The sequence below is a fragment of the Dunckerocampus dactyliophorus genome, chromosome 1 (genome assembly GCF_027744805.1).
Source record: "Dunckerocampus dactyliophorus isolate RoL2022-P2 chromosome 1, RoL_Ddac_1.1, whole genome shotgun sequence".
Lineage (NCBI taxonomy): Eukaryota > Metazoa > Chordata > Actinopteri > Syngnathiformes > Syngnathidae > Dunckerocampus > Dunckerocampus dactyliophorus.
In genome coordinates, this window is record NC_072819.1 from 20,898,510 (window position 1) to 20,917,858 (window position 19,349).

At 39.7% G+C, this 19,349-nt stretch overlaps 3 protein-coding genes across 11 annotated transcripts in view; all 3 read left to right on the forward strand.

Annotated features, from left to right (window-relative positions):
- prkar2aa (protein kinase, cAMP-dependent, regulatory, type II, alpha A) overlaps positions 1-2,807 on the forward strand; it is a 64,580-nt gene extending 61,773 nt beyond the window's left edge. For all 5 annotated transcript variants that reach the window (XM_054768086.1, XM_054768076.1, XM_054768102.1 and 2 more), the window contains exons 9-11: positions 75-140; positions 647-785; positions 2,307-2,807. In XM_054768086.1, coding sequence (XP_054624061.1) covers positions 75-140; positions 647-785; positions 2,307-2,431 — 330 coding nt within the window. In that variant the 3' untranslated portion in view covers positions 2,432-2,807. The remainder of the gene's footprint in view (positions 1-74; positions 141-646; positions 786-2,306) is intronic.
- Positions 2,808-7,517: 4,710 nt separating this feature from the next.
- Positions 7,518-10,534, forward strand: LOC129181943 (N-alpha-acetyltransferase 80). 2 transcript variants are annotated; one of them, XR_008570529.1, is made up of 2 exons: positions 7,518-7,630; positions 8,857-9,006. XR_008570529.1 is itself a non-coding variant. In XM_054777746.1 (2 exons), coding segments are annotated over exons 1-2 (825 nt in total). In that variant the 5' UTR covers positions 7,703-8,304; the 3' UTR covers positions 9,680-10,534. The 2 variants fall into 2 exon arrangements, 1 of the variants encoding a protein (XP_054633721.1); XM_054777746.1 differs by lacking the exon at positions 7,518-7,630 and adding an exon at positions 7,703-8,306 and having other exon boundaries at positions 8,857-10,534.
- Positions 10,535-11,472: 938 nt separating this feature from the next.
- The window catches only part of lamb2 (laminin, beta 2 (laminin S)), a 61,022-nt gene continuing 53,145 nt past the window's right edge, over positions 11,473-19,349 (forward strand). For 2 of the 4 annotated variants that reach the window (XM_054777707.1, XM_054777716.1), the window contains exons 1-2: positions 11,473-11,637; positions 11,807-11,858. In XM_054777707.1, coding sequence (XP_054633682.1) covers positions 11,828-11,858 — 31 coding nt within the window. In that variant the 5' untranslated portion in view covers positions 11,473-11,637; positions 11,807-11,827. The remainder of the gene's footprint in view (positions 11,638-11,806; positions 11,859-19,349) is intronic. The other 2 variants (XM_054777727.1, XM_054777734.1) reach the window with 1 other exon arrangement.

Here is a 19,349-nt window from a genome sequence, read left to right on the forward strand (position 1 = left end):
ACAATGCTACAGTTAAGTGGGACAGGAGACATAAAAGATATTGGAGGTACATGAATGCTGTTCTTTCTTGACAGGGAGACAGTGCTGACTGCTTCTACATCGTTGAATCCGGAGAGGTGAAGATCATGATGAAGAGTAAAGTACGTTCATTATCCTCTTAACTTCAATTTTTAAATATATTTACATTTTGTAACATGTGTAACATTTTTTTGAATATCAACATGTGCCAATTAAATTTAGAAATTTTTTTATGAAACCAGTTGTTTAAACTAGTTTACCACATTTTGCACTAGGTAGAGTGACTCTGCCATGCCTTTACTGGAATACATGACAAAATCCAGAAGGTGTCTCGTAGTATACATTGTGGCCGTCTATGGCAATGCATTTGTGAATACCTCAACGTATGAAGATACAATGTGGATTTTAGCACATTAGCTCAGTATTGTACTCTTCCCAGGTAGTTTTGCTGTGGAGCATTTTGACAATGACAGCCCATTAAAAGGTTTTGCCTAGCAACAGGGAATCATGACAGTCTCCTCGGTTTCCAAGTGCCTCTCTCGCTTGGGGGTGGGGGTGAGGTGGGGGGTATAAATGATGCGCTCGCTGGCTGCTAACCTTTGCTCCGCTTCTCTCTAACACCCTGCAGACAAAGGCGGACCATGCAGACAATGCGGAGGTGGAGATAGCACGCTGTAGCAGGGGTCAGTACTTCGGGGAGCTGGCCTTGGTCACTAACAAGCCTCGGGCCGCTTCAGCCTACGCAGTGGGCAATGTGAAATGTTTGGGTAAGACGAAACATACTCCTCCTTCTGACTTTTTTTTTTTGCGGCAGTCCCCTTCAAGCGTTGTTCAAAGAGTTAATGGACTCGATGCAGACCATTTAAGAGTCAATAGAATTAACTTAGTAAGCATTTAAGTCCATCTCCACTGTTGTAGATTAATGAATGCTGCCTTCTGATGTCAAGTGGCTTTTGGGGTTTCAGTAAAGTAGCAGTGGAGATCCCCTAATACACTGCCTTCAAAAGGGTAAAAAACATTGAGGTTCAACACATCAAACCTTATCAGCCAACAGAAACGCCAACATCGCTACGACGCCTGAGGCTTGTTCCTATCGCCGCGGCGTTTGAAAAGTGTAAAAAAAGTTTGCCAGAGACGACCCGAGGGCTAAAGCGGCTGTGATTTCAGCATGGAAATGATGGCAATGGATGACCAGCCCTTTATCATATACCTGTAGTTGATATCAGCGTTTGTCAGCTCGGAAACCATTTGGAGCGACGGTTTGTACTTGTGGGCCACCGCTATTTTTGTTTTGTTTTGTTACTAGCAGTGCTGTCATTATATTTGGTTAGGACAAATCTACAGGTACAGTCTGTCAAATGTTTGTCAATTTTTGTTTTTTTGTTCTTACCTCCAGGCGTGCACAAAGTACAGTTTTTTTTCCAAAATTAAAAAAATAATAATAGAAATAAAAAGTTATCTGGTATCAGTCTTGAAAAGCAGGAAGATATTAGTATCGCCTGGAAGAATTTTTTACACTCCACCACACTCCCCTCTAAATCCGCGCCTGAAAGCGCTCCTGTATTATAGAGGGTCTTCGACTGATGTTTATCCAGTAGGTCGCTCTTATTATATGTAGTATCTTTGACTTGTGTTTTTGCAGTAAAAACTTATAAACAGCATAGCAGTCTTGTCATGTAGCTGATCTTTGACTCGTTACATTTGTTGGCCATGGTCTACATCAGGGGTCACCAACGTTTTTCCTTGTGAGAGCTACTTTTACAAAATGAAAATGGCCAAGAGCTACTCATTTTTGTAACATTTATTTTCAGAGCTTATTTTAAACCCAAACAAAGCGAATATGTTTGTTTTACCAGAACATTAACAAAATGCTGATGTCCGCAACTCACATTTTGTATTTCAGAATACATTTCTTTCTACTGTTCTTTCATTATTAACTGAAAACCTGAATGAAAAGCTGGCTTGTGGGCACCTCATGTGGTCGTGGGGGGCTACCTGGTGCCCGCGGGCACCACGTTGGTGACCCCTGGTCTACATCTTCACTCAGTGCTCCTTTTTGTCAAACAGCACAGTCAATTAAATTAGTACTTTGTTTGCAAAAAAAAATCTGCACAATATGGCCTGAGAGTCCTATCAAACCACCTGCAATGAAACAAAAACGTAGAAAGCTACCAAAATAAATTGACAAAATGAGCTTTGTGAGTGCTCGTCATGTGGTGCAATGTGATGTATCCAAGCAGCTTGAGTCAATGATACTCTGCTGACACGTGATGTAACTTATCTTACAGTAATAGACGTGCAAGCGTTTGAGCGCCTCCTGGGCTCCTGTAAAGAGATCATGAAGAGGAACATCGCCCACTATGAAGAGCAGCTGGTGGCCCTGTTCGGCTCGAGCATGGACCTGAGAGACTGAGCCTCCAACTCCACCTTCTGTGCCTTCAATTACACACACACACACACACACACACACACACACACACACGACATACAGGGGCAACTCATCATAAGCTTTATGCAGATCGTCCAAACATCATGAGAAATTATGTTTGTTCCACATTTAATTATTTTCTTCTGCATATACACAGACATGCCCACTTCATGCACACACACACACACACTGTCAGCTTTAGGCCGTAAACCTTGTTTTTCCATGCCATCCTCAAGCTTTCAGTATAAACTGCATTGACATGTATACAAATATGCACACACACACACACACACACACACACACACACACACACACACACACACACACTCACTCACACTCCTATAATGGTGTTCTATAAACACATCGTCATGCTTCTTAAGACAGTCTTCACATTCACATGAGTGCTTCATAGCTCGTATGTTGCCTCAGCCAAGGACACTTCCTCACACGCACGCACGCACGCACGCACGCACACATACAGTGGGTACACAACATGAACACAAGCCGCATTTGCAAAAAGTCATTCTTGTAAAATGGAGCTGACAAACAAACAAGAAAGCTGTTGAGGAAAATGCAAAAAAAAATGAAATGTTTAACAAAGACAAAAGTTTTAGAAACATTTTATGAAGATTCAAAACAGAAGCTTTGATAAAATATTATTTAAATAAGAAAAAAAAACGTCTCCTCTTCAGGAGGCCGAGGTGAGGACACTCAGTTTCTTCCTCGACTGTTGTTGATTGAGTTGAGTTAGTGCTGGTGATTATTGCAGTACCACAGAAGTAGTCAAAACAATAACATCCTCCATTTCTGGGACTTTGTTATGCTATTGTTGATATCACACTTCATTGTATTGAAATAATTATTAATGTATTGCTATTATATATTCATTTATTATTTCTTTATTTTATTTTGACCAAATTGATAATTTCACCCTCCATCTCCATCGCAAAATGTAAAAACAGGAAAAAAAAATACTAGTGCTTATTTCTCCTTGATTAACCAACAATGATTTGTCCTGGATTCCAAAAAAAAAAATACAAAAACATGTAAAAAAAAAATAATAAAAAATAAAGCACTTTGTTAAAACATGGCTCGTTGATATCTTTGAGTAAAGTGATTGTTAGTTGTGTGTTCATATATTAAGAGGATATGTTGATGGTTACGTCTGTGTTCATATAAGAATAGGATACAACATGGCAGCTATTCGATGAATTCTGTTGAAAACTTCGAAATCATTAACATTTGTGCAGTCGGGCCAGCAGATTGCGCCTGTCAAACACAAGATCTTTTAACGTTTTTGCAGCTGATCCTTAAAACCAAGGGTATCCAAACTACAGCCCAGGGTCCATTTGCAGCCCACGTCGTTTTTTTAAAGGTTTAAAACAGAGTGGGGAAGAAGGACAAAGACACGGAATGGGAAGAAAATTCCTTTTCACTTTTATCATGTCAGACTGCCATGGCTGATTCCATGCAGTGACAGTAATCTAATGTCTTGTCTTAAAAATTGAACGTTACTGACGCCTAGTGGCCAGAATAATACATACTTTTTTGCCAATATTTTTTGACTTGTAATGCGCTATAGTCAACCACGAAACAGCAAACATTAATAAAACATTTTTAAACCACCAGGGAGCGATAAATGAACCATGATATTGCGAGGGGCGACTGTAAAACTTTTTCAGGCTTTTTAGAAAATAAGTATTAAAATGGCCTTTTCCATATGTGGCCCTTAGTGCAAAATGCTTAATACAAATGCTTAAAACCCCTGCTTAATACAAAACAAAACAGCAGAACACTCCTGTCATCTTGAGGATCTTGGACTAGACTTTTTACAATGGGTCCTTGAAAGCAGCAGACCTGTCCTGTCACATAGAGGATCTTTGACTAGCATTTTTGCAGTGCAGTACAACAAAATTGAAGGCGCGTTCTCCTAAGGTGCTGTAAAATAAAATAAAACAGTATATTACACGATACTAAAAAAAAAAAACAGCACAGTATATAAGAAGGATCCTGGTTGTGAATAGTGTCTGGGTTCAATAAGGTGCGGTATGAAAAATAACCAATGTGAAATTTCTTCGAAATGTACAGTAGGTTAGGACAACTTGGCGGTGTTTGGTGCAATTACAGCTATCGCATAACAACTCTTTAAAAAAGTGTTGGTTCTGCCTTTCATGTCCTTGGACTGTCTGCCAAAGGGTACCAGATGAAACTGAGTGTCCAGGATGCATTGGGTCCCTGACGACTGAGGACATCCTGTCCTTAGGCATTGAGAACTGCAGAGTTTCACCAAGGAAGCAGCCAGGCATGCTCTGGGCTGTGGTGACGACCCGTAGGACACAACCAACGGACACAATGAGTTTCTGTGTAAGGGTTGTTTCTGTGAATCCTCAGGAAATACAGTCTCTGCTATGCCTTTTTGATGATGAGTCTGGTCAGGTCGTTCTCAATGTGCACCTCAATGCACCTAACGGAAGATCGATCAGCCACAGCTTCCTTTTGTGCAGCCACCTTTAACTACAGCAGAGCACTAAGTGTCAAATGAATGGGAGTGAATGGGCACTCCTCTCACATAGAGGATCTTTGACTAACTTTTTTTCCTGGAGGTCCTGAAAAACAGCCAGGCGGACCTGTCATACAGGATCTTTGACTAGTGTTTTTAGGTAGGTCTGTTTGACAGTTAAACATTGCCTGTGGTCTAATTCATGGCAGTGACTTTATTTATGTCAATATTAGCCATTAATGTGAAGGTATAGCAGGGCCTTGCATTGGCACATACTGTATATATAGATGGATGCACACAAAGTTATACAATAGTGAATGGTGATGTAAATAATATATGTTAATGTAATATTTACAAAACTGCTGAAGATTCATAATCTCAGAAAAACACTCGGTACAGTATCTGCATTTAATGTACAGTAGTAGTATTTACCAGTTGGCAACATACAGGTGAAATACCAACCCTTTTACGCATGATGGCAGACGCGGATCACGCTGGCTGGAAGCGCTTCACCTTTACGTTGCCGAGTTAGGAAGCCAATGGCAATGAGTGGCAGTTATCATAGACAACTGCTGTGTCTAAATCCGGGGTCTGCAGCCTACTAGTACACATTTGTGGTCTGCATGACGTCACCGCCCCTCGCAAAGGCTCCTCCAAATGCGGCCGACAAATGTGTCATCCTCCTCTATTGAAAAGTCTGCGTTCAACCCATCCTTCGTGGCCCATCACGTCCCAAGATTCCTTGCGCACTTCCGTCCAGCCCTTACAGATGTCAACATTACGGCGCAAATACTTACAAGCGTAAGTATTGATTTATTAATATTGTTTTTTCATTTCTGTGTGGACTTTGCATGTTCTCCCCGTACGTGCGTGGGTTTTGTCCGGGTACTCCGGTTTCCTCCCACATTCCAAAAACATGCATGTTAGGTTAATTGGTGACTCTAAATTGTCCATAGGTATGAATGTGAGTGTGAATGGTTGTTTGTCTATATGTGCCCTGCCATTGGCTGGCGACCAGTCCAGGGTGTACCCCGCCTGTCGCATGAAGTCAGCTGGGATAGGCTCCAGCATACCCCCGCGACCCTAATGAGGAGAGGCGGCATAGAAAAAGTATGGGTGAAAGTCAGAAATATTGGTTTATTTCTGTTTGGTGTTTGGAGCCTTAGGATGTAAAGTCTTAAATCTATGACGTGAACGTTTCACTTTGATCTTACAACCATGGTTATGTAAATACGTAACACTTAATATTACGTACTTAAATGGAAGAAGAAGCCATTTTGGGTTTGTGTACATCACGTACGTGTTTTAATGGGAAATTCTGTGTGTTAACTTTTACAAATGTTTCTACTTGTCTTAATGCGATCTTGTGTTAACATTTTTCTTGCTTCTGTCTTGAGAACAGTCTTGGAGGAAACGCATGAGCTCACAAGCATATACAGTAAACGAACAATAAAAATAGAGTATGTACAAGTTTAGATGATTATTTGACAAATAAAATGTTTTCAGTGTTTAACATGTCAAGAAATAAATATAGTGTTGAAACTACTGCTGTTGTGATTTTCATCTTCCATATTAATTGCAAAGATTGAGGAATAGAGAGGACATGCTGCCTCAAAAATGATTTACCGGATTCGGCTTCATATGTACAGTCATTTATAACAGGCTTAGGAAATGGCAGCAAGTGCTACATTTTAGACATGACAGTGACTACTATTAAACACGTATTTCAAATATGATGTGAGTATGACTGCATGGTGTTGCTGTATGTATTTCATCAACAGAGATGTCTTGAGTCTGTCAGTGGGACATCATGTGGACTGGTGCATGTCTCCACTGTCCTCATCATCATCTATCAAGTGGGTGTGCCAAGGATGATCTCCACTGCCATGTCACGAACACTTTTCAAAGAAAATATTCTTTCTCAATATTATCAACACAAAATATGTCCACCATAAACTTTGTAAATAACACAAATACAATAGGATAGTTTTAAACTACTGAAGATAATCATGATCAGGATGGAGCTCCAGGACAGCCAGACATGTGGTACCACCATGAAACATCACTGATGGCCTCCAAACATTCTCCTTTGGCTTCCTGCACCTCATTATTTCATCTGCCCTGCAGCTTGAAACTATGTAGGATGCTACATTGTTTTATTACAACAAGTCATATATGTGATCAAATAATACATATATTAAGACGTATAAATACTATGCAAGTTGGTGGAGGTATTCAAATGATCCTTTAATGCTCACATCTATACATTTCATAAATAATGTGTTGTTGCTGATCAGAGTGTTGTACAAATGAACCAAGTAGCCAAAAGGTAATAAATAAGTAGCTGAGCTACTTATTTGTAATATTATATTAATATTAATATATTACTATAGTTGGACTTAGCTTTGAGCTGGAGATTAAATCTGCCGACGGAGAACCTCTCTTTCTACTGTCAAACCTACATTAAAAACTAATCACTTTGCTTCTATAACGTCACATTTTGTTTGTTCTCTTTCACTTTAGTTTAGCGATTGATGGCCGATATCATTCTGTCATGACGTCAGTGTAAACATGAGAGCGCGTGACACAACCAGGAAGTGTTAGGAAGGCTCGGCCGTCTGAATTCACAATGCTGGTTCGCCCCTTGAGGAGGAGTCTTCGAACGTCTGGCCTTCGTCGACCGGGTAGGCTAGTGGCCTTGTGGGCTGCAGACCCTTAAATTAGACACAGCCATAGGCAGGCAAGTGTAATTCTACGCCATCCGTCGATCTATTTCACGGCAGCAACATTCGTCACCGCCCCCACTCCCAAAAAAGTTAAGATTTGAGAAATTACAACATAATCGATCTTCTTTTCTTATATAATATCAGTGGTACAAGTGGATAAATTATTAGCCCTCTTTTCTTGGTTCCATACATTATTTGACGCTTTTTTCGCCACAAAAAACACAGACAAAAGGATTTTCTAGGAAGATATGTTTGGATGGGATGGTATTTCTCCGTTTAGAAAGGTTAATCCACCATTATAAAAATCCTCTAGGTTAATCCACTACTGCACTATGGTGGTTTACATTAAAATATCACTGCATTTTAAGTGTTGTTTTACTGTATTTATGTAGGTTATACGAAACCGGATATGACGTTTACGGCTGCGCTACGTGCTTCCGTAAGTTTTGACGTAGCTCAGTGCTGGTGACTAAAGACGGTAGAAGCATCCGCAAACTAACGAGGTATTTGAGTAAGAGTCACTAATAAAATTGTCGTCCAGTTAAAACTGTATCTCAACAAGTAAAGCCAATTGTACATCAGCTGTCAAGAGGAGGACCAAACTCCCGGCTAGCGAGTGGGAGACAAGAACAATGTATGTAATTTCGTTGCTCATAAACATACATTTGTTATATTGAACTGCTTTGCTTGTGTCATAGCGAAGCTAGGTCGCGAAATTACACTTATGAAAAGTTCACACGGCAAGCTAGCAGGTACTTACGCTACGGCACTTCGTATGTTTTAATGAAAGAGGGAGGGACAAATGAACAGGTACTTTTAAAGTGTAACCATTGTATTAGTACAAAATAATAGTTATTATTGCTACTTAGTCCCCAAATTTATTAACATTTTATCCCTAGAACTTTAGGGATAAAGTTGTCCACATGTTTATTTTCGGACCCCTTTCCCCTCATATCTGCAACACCCTTCAATTGTAATGTATTTCTGGACCACTAGGTGGCGCCATACATCCAGTAACAGTATATGCCAGGTCCTGTGCATTATTATTCCTACATTCCCACTTATTTTACAAGTATGCACTTTAAAGTCAGAATGTATGTTTGTTCCTCTGAATATCTGGTTTAGGAAAGTACTTTTGTGACATTGAATGGACTCTGACTTGGGTTAAACCCTGATCACCGCAGGTCCAAGTCTGGACCGCTGCTGACTGGAGATGGCCCCAACGTGAATCTACATTTCCAGAAAGTCTCTGAAGGTTCACTGGTCCAAGATGAGCATATAGCAAAGACACAAACAAACTCTGAACCAGCAGAAAAGATCTGTGTTACTCCCATCCACCTGCGTCCGGATCTGCTGGTTCCCTGTGCAGACCTGGTCAATGCTGAGTGGCAGAGGAGCCAGGCCGCCCGCGTTCACTCCCTGCAAAAATCTTGCCCGGATTTCCCCATCTGCCTAGTGTTGCTCATGCAGGGTACTGGGGAGGCTGAGAGGCTGCTTGGGCATGCCCGCCTCTCAAGGGTCGTAGGTCATAGTGGTAGCCTGTTTGTGGAGTCTGTGGTGGTGTCCAAGGAGGAGAGAGGGAAAGGCTACGGACGAACTCTGATGGAGGAGACCGAGCGCTATGCCAAAAGCCGAGGGTTTAAACGCTTGTGCTTGACTACCCATGATAAGCAGCACTTCTACACCCACCTGGGGTACACGCTGTCCACGCCGGTGCAGAACACGGGTGCCATGGCGTCATTTGTTCCCATGGAGATGATTCTCAGGTTCTCCAGGGTACCAAATGGAGGTGTTAGCGTGCAGAAACAAAGGGATATTGAAGTCGAAAAAGGGACTATTCTATGTCCTGCTCCACCACCTCCTTCATCTGCTATACCTCCTCCACCACCTCCTTTATCCTTCATCCCTCCTCCACTAGGCGTATCACATGTGGTTCAGTCTCTCACAGAAACCCCTTACAGAGACGCCAAGGGAGTGGCCATCTTCTGGATGCACAAAGACCTATGAAAGACAACTCTGGGGGAAAGGAAATTATTTTAAAGTGTCTAAAAAAGGAAGAAAATGACACAAAAGTGTATTTTTTTTAAACAAAGTACATTCATCTTGTACTCTATACACTTACTACCCATAACATTATGTGCAACCAGGTTTGTGTCAGGACCCTTTCGGGGTTACTACAAGTCCCAGAACGCACTGCAGCAGCTCATGTGTTGTCATGTAGATGTCCCTGGCTTCTCTCTGGGTCATGTGGTGTGCTCATGTAGCTAGTCTGATTCAAGTCTGACACTTATCTGTCGAAAACCCTGGCCAGTTCACCACAGAAGTCAGCATACACCTTGAATGTGGAGTACGGTGGCCTTCAAGTGCCTAAAAGTGTTTTTGACACAGTTCTCCATTGTAAACCTGATATTGCTAGAAGTACTTTCATTATCAAGGATTGTTGTTGTACGAATGAACTAATTGCAAGGTGTTGCATGCTTAAGATTGTGATTGGCTGCTAACATCCCATTAAATCGTCATTCATTTTGCCTGTACGGTCTAATGAGATACAGAACAAGACATCAACACTGCAGCAATAATGATATTTTAATGACCCTCGGGGCCATTATTTATGTTTGTTTCCATAAAGTATGTGTTCCGGTGCTAGGAGTGCTGAAAAGGGCAGCGGACCGGAAATGACGTGAGAAGTTCAGATTAGTTTGGCGTGGTTTATAGCCGCAAGAGTAGCCCGCGTGTTAGGAATATTTGTGCCAAATTTGATATAATTCAAACCTGCAATAAAGTCTGTTGTTCCAGCATAACACACAATTACAATACATGTGTATTGTAACATTTACAATATGTATGGCAATAAAACAGCAACAACAAAAACACAAAAATGGTGCTTTTGTCACGTGTTCCTAAACCAGTGGTGTCTAAAGTCTAACCTGGGGGCCATTTGTGGTCAGCAGCTTGTTTTTACTGTACTTTGGATTGGTTTTTGCGTTTTAGTAAGCAGAAAGGTAAAGAAATATAAAGTGCCCCCTGCAGTCTACCAATTTTCTGTATGCAGCCCTCGATGGAAAAGGTTTGGATCCCCCTGCGTTAAATAGTTATGTTAGATTAGTAATGCAAAATCGATAATAGGCCCAATGTGTAGTGTTTCTAATAGGGGGCGCCAGGGAGGCAGCAGCTTCTGGGGAAAAAAAAAAGTTTAACATCTTTGGATAACTTAGCTTTTAGTTTGCCCTTAACTGATAAATCAGGTTAGAAGTGGCCCACATGATAGTACATGTTTTTGGGTTTAATAAAGTCATTTTAAGTACCTTTTATAATTTTAAAGTTTTTTCCCCTGCAGATGTTCTAAAGATTTTTAAAAAGCATTTTACCTTTTTAATTTTTTTTAAACCCAGGGCTCCTCCATTGGTTAAGAACTGCTATTCACTTTAATCCATCCATCCATCCATCTTCTACGCTGCTTATCCTCACTAGGGTCGTGGTACTTTTAATCCACTGCCTAAATTCTGGTTAAAATTTGAACTGCCTCACATGAATAAATACAGTGGAACCCCAACTTTAAAGTATGTACATTTCCAAATACAAGCAAAGTTTGAGGGGAAAATGTGCTTCCGTTTCAGCTCCTGGAATGTGTTTTGCTTTTTTATAGCAAAGGGGAAAAGTATGATGATGTTACTTCATATGGTTGCTTTAAGTGCTAAACCCTTAGAGCCAGTCTTTGCTTGAAGGGGGGCTCGAACCAACGAACTCCCCCACAGCAGGACCGTCTGTGTCTCCTCCCTCCCTCGCTCTCTTTCTAGTAGGAGCCCGGCCCGGGTTTTGCACACTCTGTGTCGGCAGAGACTTGCTTGGAAATACGCTACCCGGTTCCAGTTGCTGTGTCCGCCGGCTGCTCGGCAGCAAGTGGATTCGTAGAGGAAGTAGCAGGTTTGGACACCGGAGCGAACATCTGAGGGGGAAACCAAGCGGTGAGTTTCGCCACTTTGAACACTAGTTGCGCATTAAAGGAGCACAAGGAACTATGTTTGAATTGTAACGATTAGCATGTACATCTATTTTGTGCAACGCCATAAGTAACACTTTTAAAATGTCGTTTTTGGTGCTAAGCGTGGATCAGACTTGTTTTCCCCCTTGCAGGTTTTGTGTGCAGCTACAAGGATGCAAGCGTCACTCTTCGTGTTGATGTGCGGTGAGTTCACTGTACTGTGTACACACACCCTTTTGAAGTCCATCCAGGTTTTCTGATCCTTAAGAAATGCTTAGAAGTCATCCATCCAGTGCAGGCATTAATGATTCTCTCCAGGTCACTGACTTTGTTTTGGAGTCAGTCTCTTTTTGTTGGCCGCACAAAAACAAGCCAAATGTGCCCAACAACTTTTACAAAGTTGAATGTATTTTGGATTATCTCTCTTACACACGCTCAGAATTATAAACATAGGCTCAAATATATACATTGTCACCAAAGAAGTCACCAAATCTTCAGTGCTGCTGAAAATTGCAGAATGTCTTTTAATACATCAACTTAGTGGTCATCATTGACTGCAGCAGGTGGTTTTTCTTGGCAGCATAAAATAATGTGTTTGTACAACAGGACAGTGATGCCAAACACTTATCAAAACTGGTTTTGGAACAGATAAAACAGGCTAACATTCAGCTTTTGCAATGGCCTCAAGAGAACCGGGGTGTCCAAAGTCCGTCCCGGCGTTTCGTATTTTATGGGGCTGTGGCACATTGTATATATAAAATTAAACAAAAAAAAAAAGAAAGGGAAAAAAGAAAAAGCTGGAATGGTGATACGAATAATAACACAAAAGTTTGTCCATAAATATGCATAACTTTAAAAAATAAATGAAAATACATACAATTATTAATTTAAAATGCATATCTAAAAATAGCAAACCACAGATGTGTAAATTAAACAGTGGTTCAAGGAAAATTGAGGGAAAAATAGAGCAAAAGACCAAGGTTATTAAAAGTGATCCAGTAGCTCTGAAGTTGGTAACCCATAACAAGATGGTGTTTGGAGCTGGTACGGGATCATGTCTACCAAGATTGAAGTGCAAACGGAACGCTCGTTGTGTTGCAGTTACAGATTTGTTTGTTTTGATAAACGTTTCCACAATGAAAGCACGATGCTCACCAGTCCAATTCATGGCAGCAACTGAAAAAGAAACGAAAAACAATGGCATTCTAAATAAACAAAGCAAAATGGCATTATATGTACTTTTCGAAAATAAAAACACTTTTTTGTTTCTTTACTTTATTTGCCTTTTATTTAACCTACAAATGTGTCAGATCATTTTGCCTGACCTTGTATATATAGTATAGTTAACAAACTATTTAATAATGAATGCTTTAAGTCAGTGTTTCCCAACCTTTATTGAGCTGAGGCACATATTTTAAATTCAAAAAATCGTGCAGCACACCACCAAACAAAAATATTATATCTAAGGCAACAGAGCTTCATTCTTCTATCTGGTGAAAGAACATTTCATTGTTCTGCCTGCCACTACCGTATACATCGCTGGTATAAATAGATGAAGAAAGATACATTATTTGTAGTAAATACATTTTCGGGAAAATTCGATGAACTTGAATAATTTCCCGCGGCACACCTGATGATCAATCATTGCACACTAATGTGCCGCGGCACAATGGGTGGGAATCACTGCTTCAAGGAATGACATTATTGCAAAAGGGTTGAAGGCCTAATATAGCAGAACAGGGTCTTCATAGTGTGGCACAGTGAGCCTTCCCTCAGGAAATATAATACAGTTGGGGATACCAGATTCAACAAAAAAAAGTCCCCCAAATTTTCAGTAGCGTATTATGTAGAATTTTCTGCTTGCTTGTAAGAATAAATATCAATGACTTTATGTAATTGTAATTGGAAGTAAAGTTAGCTTACCAGGTTTGATAGTTGAAAAAAATGTTTTTTTTTACTTTTCTCAAGCTGCTATGACTCCCCAAGCCTTTCAATACGACAAAATTGAACCAAAGAACTCAAGGCCAATGTACCAAATTTCATAGAGCGCTTTATTTTAGCATCACCAAGGAATAGATCATCCTCATATTGCTCATTATGAATATCTAGTAACATGTACACTTCATTGACTGTTAAAATAGGCACTTGCTGAGACTGGCGGGAGTGTGAGACCTTGCAAAGATGAAGATAAGATGGCCTGTGTTTCTTTTTTAAGGCCTCCGGTAGCCTGCAGGTCTGTGGGGTCACCCCCTCACTCTCTGTGGGTGGCGCCACCTCCTGTTTATGGTCCTCTTAAAAGAGCCCAGCTGGGTCCGCAAATAGAGACACACACTACACACATTACCTACAGCACTGCAGTGTGTGTGTGTGTGTGTGTGTTTGCGTGCATGTTCAAGCTGGAAATATTGTGGCTGGAAACTGTGGTAATGCAGATAGATAATAAGTAGTTGTAGCAGTCAGTCGCTTCATGTAAATATAGACAGTAATAAAATAAATGTGCAGATAATTAGCAGGATTTTCCACAAAAAAACAACTGTAGTTAGTAGACAATATACAATTACTTAAAAAGCATAGTTTTTATTGATTAATTTTATGTCCACGGGCATCAGGTAGCCTGGTTGCCTGTGAGCCATGAGCCCATGAGCCTGGTTTTCATTCAGGCTTTCAGTTAATAATGTGAGATACACTAGAAAGAAATGCATTCTGAAATACAAAATGCGGATGGACAACATTTTTTTGTTAATTCTTTAATACAAAATGTGAGTTGCGGACACCAGTATTTTGTTCATGTTCTTGTAAAACAAGAATATTCAGTTTCTTTGGGTTGAAATAAGCGCTGAAAATACATTTTACAAAAATGAGCAGCTCTCTGCCATTTTCATTTTGTAAAAGTAGCTCGCACAAGAAATAAACATCGGAGACTCCTGTGGCCTAATGTGTTAAAGTCATGGCAAAAGTGTGTCTTTTTACAACAAAATAAAGGTGGACCTTTAAGGTATAACACAATCCAGTCTGAGACAATATGGGATGCTGGTCAACTTCCAATAGCAATGAATGGAAATAAAAATAATCTGTTCCAGGGTAAAACTGTCACCATCATAAAACCTTTATTAACTGTGAAGGCAGTCTTTAAGTACAGTATTATTTTCACATTCTTAACTGTCATACCCCACCTGCCCGACCTGCCCCACCTTCCGGCTTGGAAAATATTATCGACAGCAATAGTCCGATATTATTACACTCCTTGAAGAAGGAGATGTATGAGATACAAGTGCGTACTGCAGCAAAAACAGAGTGAGAAATTAGGTGTCTGCAAGCACAAACAATGCATGATTTTTTACAAACAAAGCAAGCAATTAAGAATCTACAATCACAGATTAAACGTGTACAAACGCAAAACGACAGCCTCATCGACATGATCTTGGAGGTAGATACTGTAGTGATGTCAGAAACCTTATGGAGGAAAACAGAGTACTGAGCAAGGATACCAAGGCATTAAGAGAGGAAATCGAGGAGTTGCAAGATGAAAACGCTGCCTTGTGCACTGCTCTGAAGGAGGTTAAAAACCCCATGGAAGAAAATAGAGCATTATGCAATGATATCAAGGTTCTGCAGGATGATATCAAGGCATTATTGGACAACAATGCTTCCTTGGCGCTGCTCTTAAGGAAGCTAAAAACCCGACAGAATAAAATAGAGCATTATGTAAGGATGTCAGGGTTCTACAAGATGAAATCAAAGCATTATTGGAAGATAATTCTGCCTTACGAGCTGTTCTCGAGGTGTTTAAAAACCCTATGGAAGAAAATAGAGCATTATGCGATAATAACAGGATGATCTCAAGGCACTATTGGAAGATAATGCTGCCTTGCGCACCACTTGTGAGCAAGAAAAAGAAGCAAAGGAAAATATCGAATGAACAATGTGATCCTCACAGGGCTCCTCATTAGACCCAGCTCAGAAGATAGGGCAGTACAAAACAGAAGAGAACCAGATGGAATGGATGAAGCAACAGATTGCCAACTTCCCACAATCAAAGGAGGTGGATGTAGATATCAACACCATCAATACTTGCATCCCAATATATGGCAGAAACAACACCACAACCATCGTCATTGTTAAGTTCACCAATAGGGAATTCAAAACTGCACTGCTGAAACAGAGAAAGAAGCTGATAGGTACAAACGTTTACATGAATGAGCATCAAAACGCAATGCTGACATCGTCAAGAAAGCATGAGACTAGAGGAAGCAGGGAAAGATACAAAGCACTTGGCGGACCAACGGCAAACTCTACATCAAGCTAAATGGACGTCCAGTAGAAGCAAGAGTACTTGTTGTCTAATATATCAGCGATCTGAAGATATCTAAAGATATTAAAGAACTTACTACCATGACAACAAAGAGAATGGAGGATACAACCCACAAAGAAAGAGCCATGGATTACTTTCAATAACATTTAACTTTTGATATCAATGTTGCAAGGGCCTGCTCAACAAGAAGTACTACAGTAGAATTAGGAACCCATGTATCTACATTCAATGACATGCATAGTACAACATGAAAGACGGTAGGAAGTGGATCCGGACATCAACAGGAGAAAAAGGAAGAACTTTTTTGTTTGCTTTTTCTTAAAAAAATAAGTAGTGATAGTCGTGATGTAATAAGGATGATGCGGTGGGATAAAATAAGATCTCAGGGTTTCCACTAGGATTTTTTTGAAGCTGTGGTGGTGGGCTGCAAGGGAGGCGGACTGCCGTCGCTGTGTTGTGCTGTTGCTGCGTTGCTGTGGCAATAGTTTAAAAAATATATATTTAGATTTAAAGATAATGCCACATAATTCCTCAATAGTTGTGTACATAAACTGAGTAATATGTCAGTGAAAATAGCTATGTAGCATTCATCATGTATTATGTCCACTTAGTAAAACAGTAGTTTAACAAACAAACACACATTTCTATGTGCAAAGCGCAGCCATGAAACAATTGCCTTTTTTTTCTACATAAGTAGCCGCTACAAATGAACGGATAACTTCTGATGTAGATATATGCATCTTACCACTCAGTTAGTTTATCTGTAATTGGAATAATAAAGATGGAAGTTGCATTATCCGTGTGTGCCTCCCGACATCTGTTCTCCACTTTTTTTTATGCCGCCGCGACACAAAAGCAGATCAGGAGGGGGCTTAATGTCAGCTGACTGATGTCATATGACATCTTCGAAGTGACTCTTTTGATGTAGGTGACTCGCCACCTACACTACCTTTGCGATCGGCGTAATGGGCACCCGTGATATAGCATACAGTATATGTCCATCCACACACTGTATTACTTAACATTGTTTTCACGTAAAAAAAACAAAAAAACAAACGTCACCATTTCCAAGGTGTGGTGGCCTTTATCGAGCCTTGGCGCCCCGCCACGATCCATTACATTCAGCGAAAATCCTGACTCTGCTTCTTCCTACTCCTTTTCGAAGAGGTGGAATTGTGAATTGGAACATGAAGCACTCAATGTAAACTGTGTGCATGTTTGAAATAAATGAAACCATAACCATAACTGGAAAATACCTTTTTAAATAAAACAATACATCCCTCTACCATAACCTTGACAATAACTCATGACGAGTCTTACTGCTTTCATTGAGAGTGTGTTTACTTTGCATAACTTCTGGTATATGTTATGAAAAAGAAGCAGGGATAAGCAGTTCATCAGTTCATTCTCATCAGGTATGTTAAGTACGGCAGTTGACACTCTTTGTTTTTTTTGCGACTATAGAGACATACTTTGGTCAAATTTTGATCAGATTCCAAAATGACTTTAGGGGGATTGGACTTTTGAATGTAAAGTGAATTTTATAGCAAATTGACAGTTCCTTTTGTTAGTCTTTGGTGTTTTGGGATAGAGTGTCATTTATATTATTATTAAGATACAAAACAGTATGATCAAGCAGTTCCATGTAAAAGGTCAAAGTGCATCATGATGACGAGCATTGCCATGCACCTGCAGTCAACATGCAGCAGTCCTCGTAAAATGTCTCCTAATGCATTGTGCCCTGAGTTGAAAAGACAATGGGTCCATTGTCATTTGAGGGTCATTAGCGCATACACACACCCCTGAACACTGATGTGTCTGTGCGCGTGTGTGTGTGTGTGTGTGTGTGTGTGTGTGTGTGTCCGGTTTCAAGTTATTTTAACCTCTGACGTCATCCAATTAGACTAACATTTTCAGGAAAAATAAGTTATTAGCGCCAACATACATGATGAAAGCATATTGTGCAAGACCTCAGTTCAGCGAGCATTAAAGGACGCATTTTACTTTTTCTTGGGCTTTGATGCCACAATCCTGTTAGGCTTAGAGAAGAAAAATGTGAGAAGGCGAAGACTCACTAGAAGTGACCTGACCTTTTGTGCAGCTTCACCATGGTTACCTTCTTTTTACACATGCACCTGTCAAAACATTTAAATGCGTGAGGTGCATCTTTGATGTGAAACACCTCCACATGATGCCTGAGTCATTTTTTTTTGTTTTTATATCCTATAAATAGAGTTTGTATGACAATTAAGATTAAAACTAATGAAATGTGTGATGTGCATCATTGATATGAAATGCCTACGCATTTTGCTTTTGTCTTTCATCACTAAAGTTAAGACTGTTTTATTGTTTTTCCATCCTATTAATACCATTGCTCAACTTATTTTTACACTTGTAACTTGTTTCATGTTAAGAACATGAAAAATATGGAACGCGTGAGACGCCTCTTTGACGTGAATTACCTATGCAGGAAGTTTTTGTAGTTCGTCATCAACCTTAGGGCTATTTTATTGTTTTTGTTTCGTAGGTTAACTTGTGAAATGCGTTATGTGCATCTTTGATGTAAACACCTTTGCATGACGCTTTTATCATTCGTCATTAAAGTTATGACTGTTTTATGGTATTTGCATCCTTTTAGCAACACTGGTTAACTTCTTTTTACACTTCTATTATAGTTTGGAATGTGAAAATAATTAAATGTGTGAGATGCATCTTTGATGTGAATTACCTTTGCAGGACATTGTCATCATTTGTCATGAATGTTAAGGCTATTGTTTTTACCTCCTATAAATAACAGTAGTTAACTTCTTTATACACTCACATGGCAGTGAAGCATGTTAAAATGTTACTTAAATCATTGCTTGTACAGTTAAGGTCTGACGACAGTGACAGTTTGACCCTGGAACATGTTATTTATATTTCAATTATTTCCTTTGAAAACATTTTTTTTTTTTTTTAGAAATATGAATAAAATTTATATTCAATTTCAGATATTAATTAAAGTGCATTTGAATGAATCTAGGAGCATCCTGGCCTTGTCCTGCGTGTCTTACAGTGAGATTGTGCGTGTTTTTATCTTGAGGATATTGAATTTCCATCCACTTACAACAAAACATGTTTTACTTTTCCACTTTCCAGTTCCATGCTTATTATTATTATTATTATTATTATTATTATTTGAGAGAAGATAGGAGAAGGTGGGGCGTGTTTCTTTTTGTTGCAGCAAAGGGAGTGAAGGTTGATTTAAATGAGACTTTTTAAGGATGGGATTAAAATACAGTCATTCATCGCTACATTGCGGTTCGAATATCGCTCTCTCACTCTATCGCGGTTATTAAAAATAATTAATAAATAAATAATTAATTCATGAGCGCTGTTTCGTG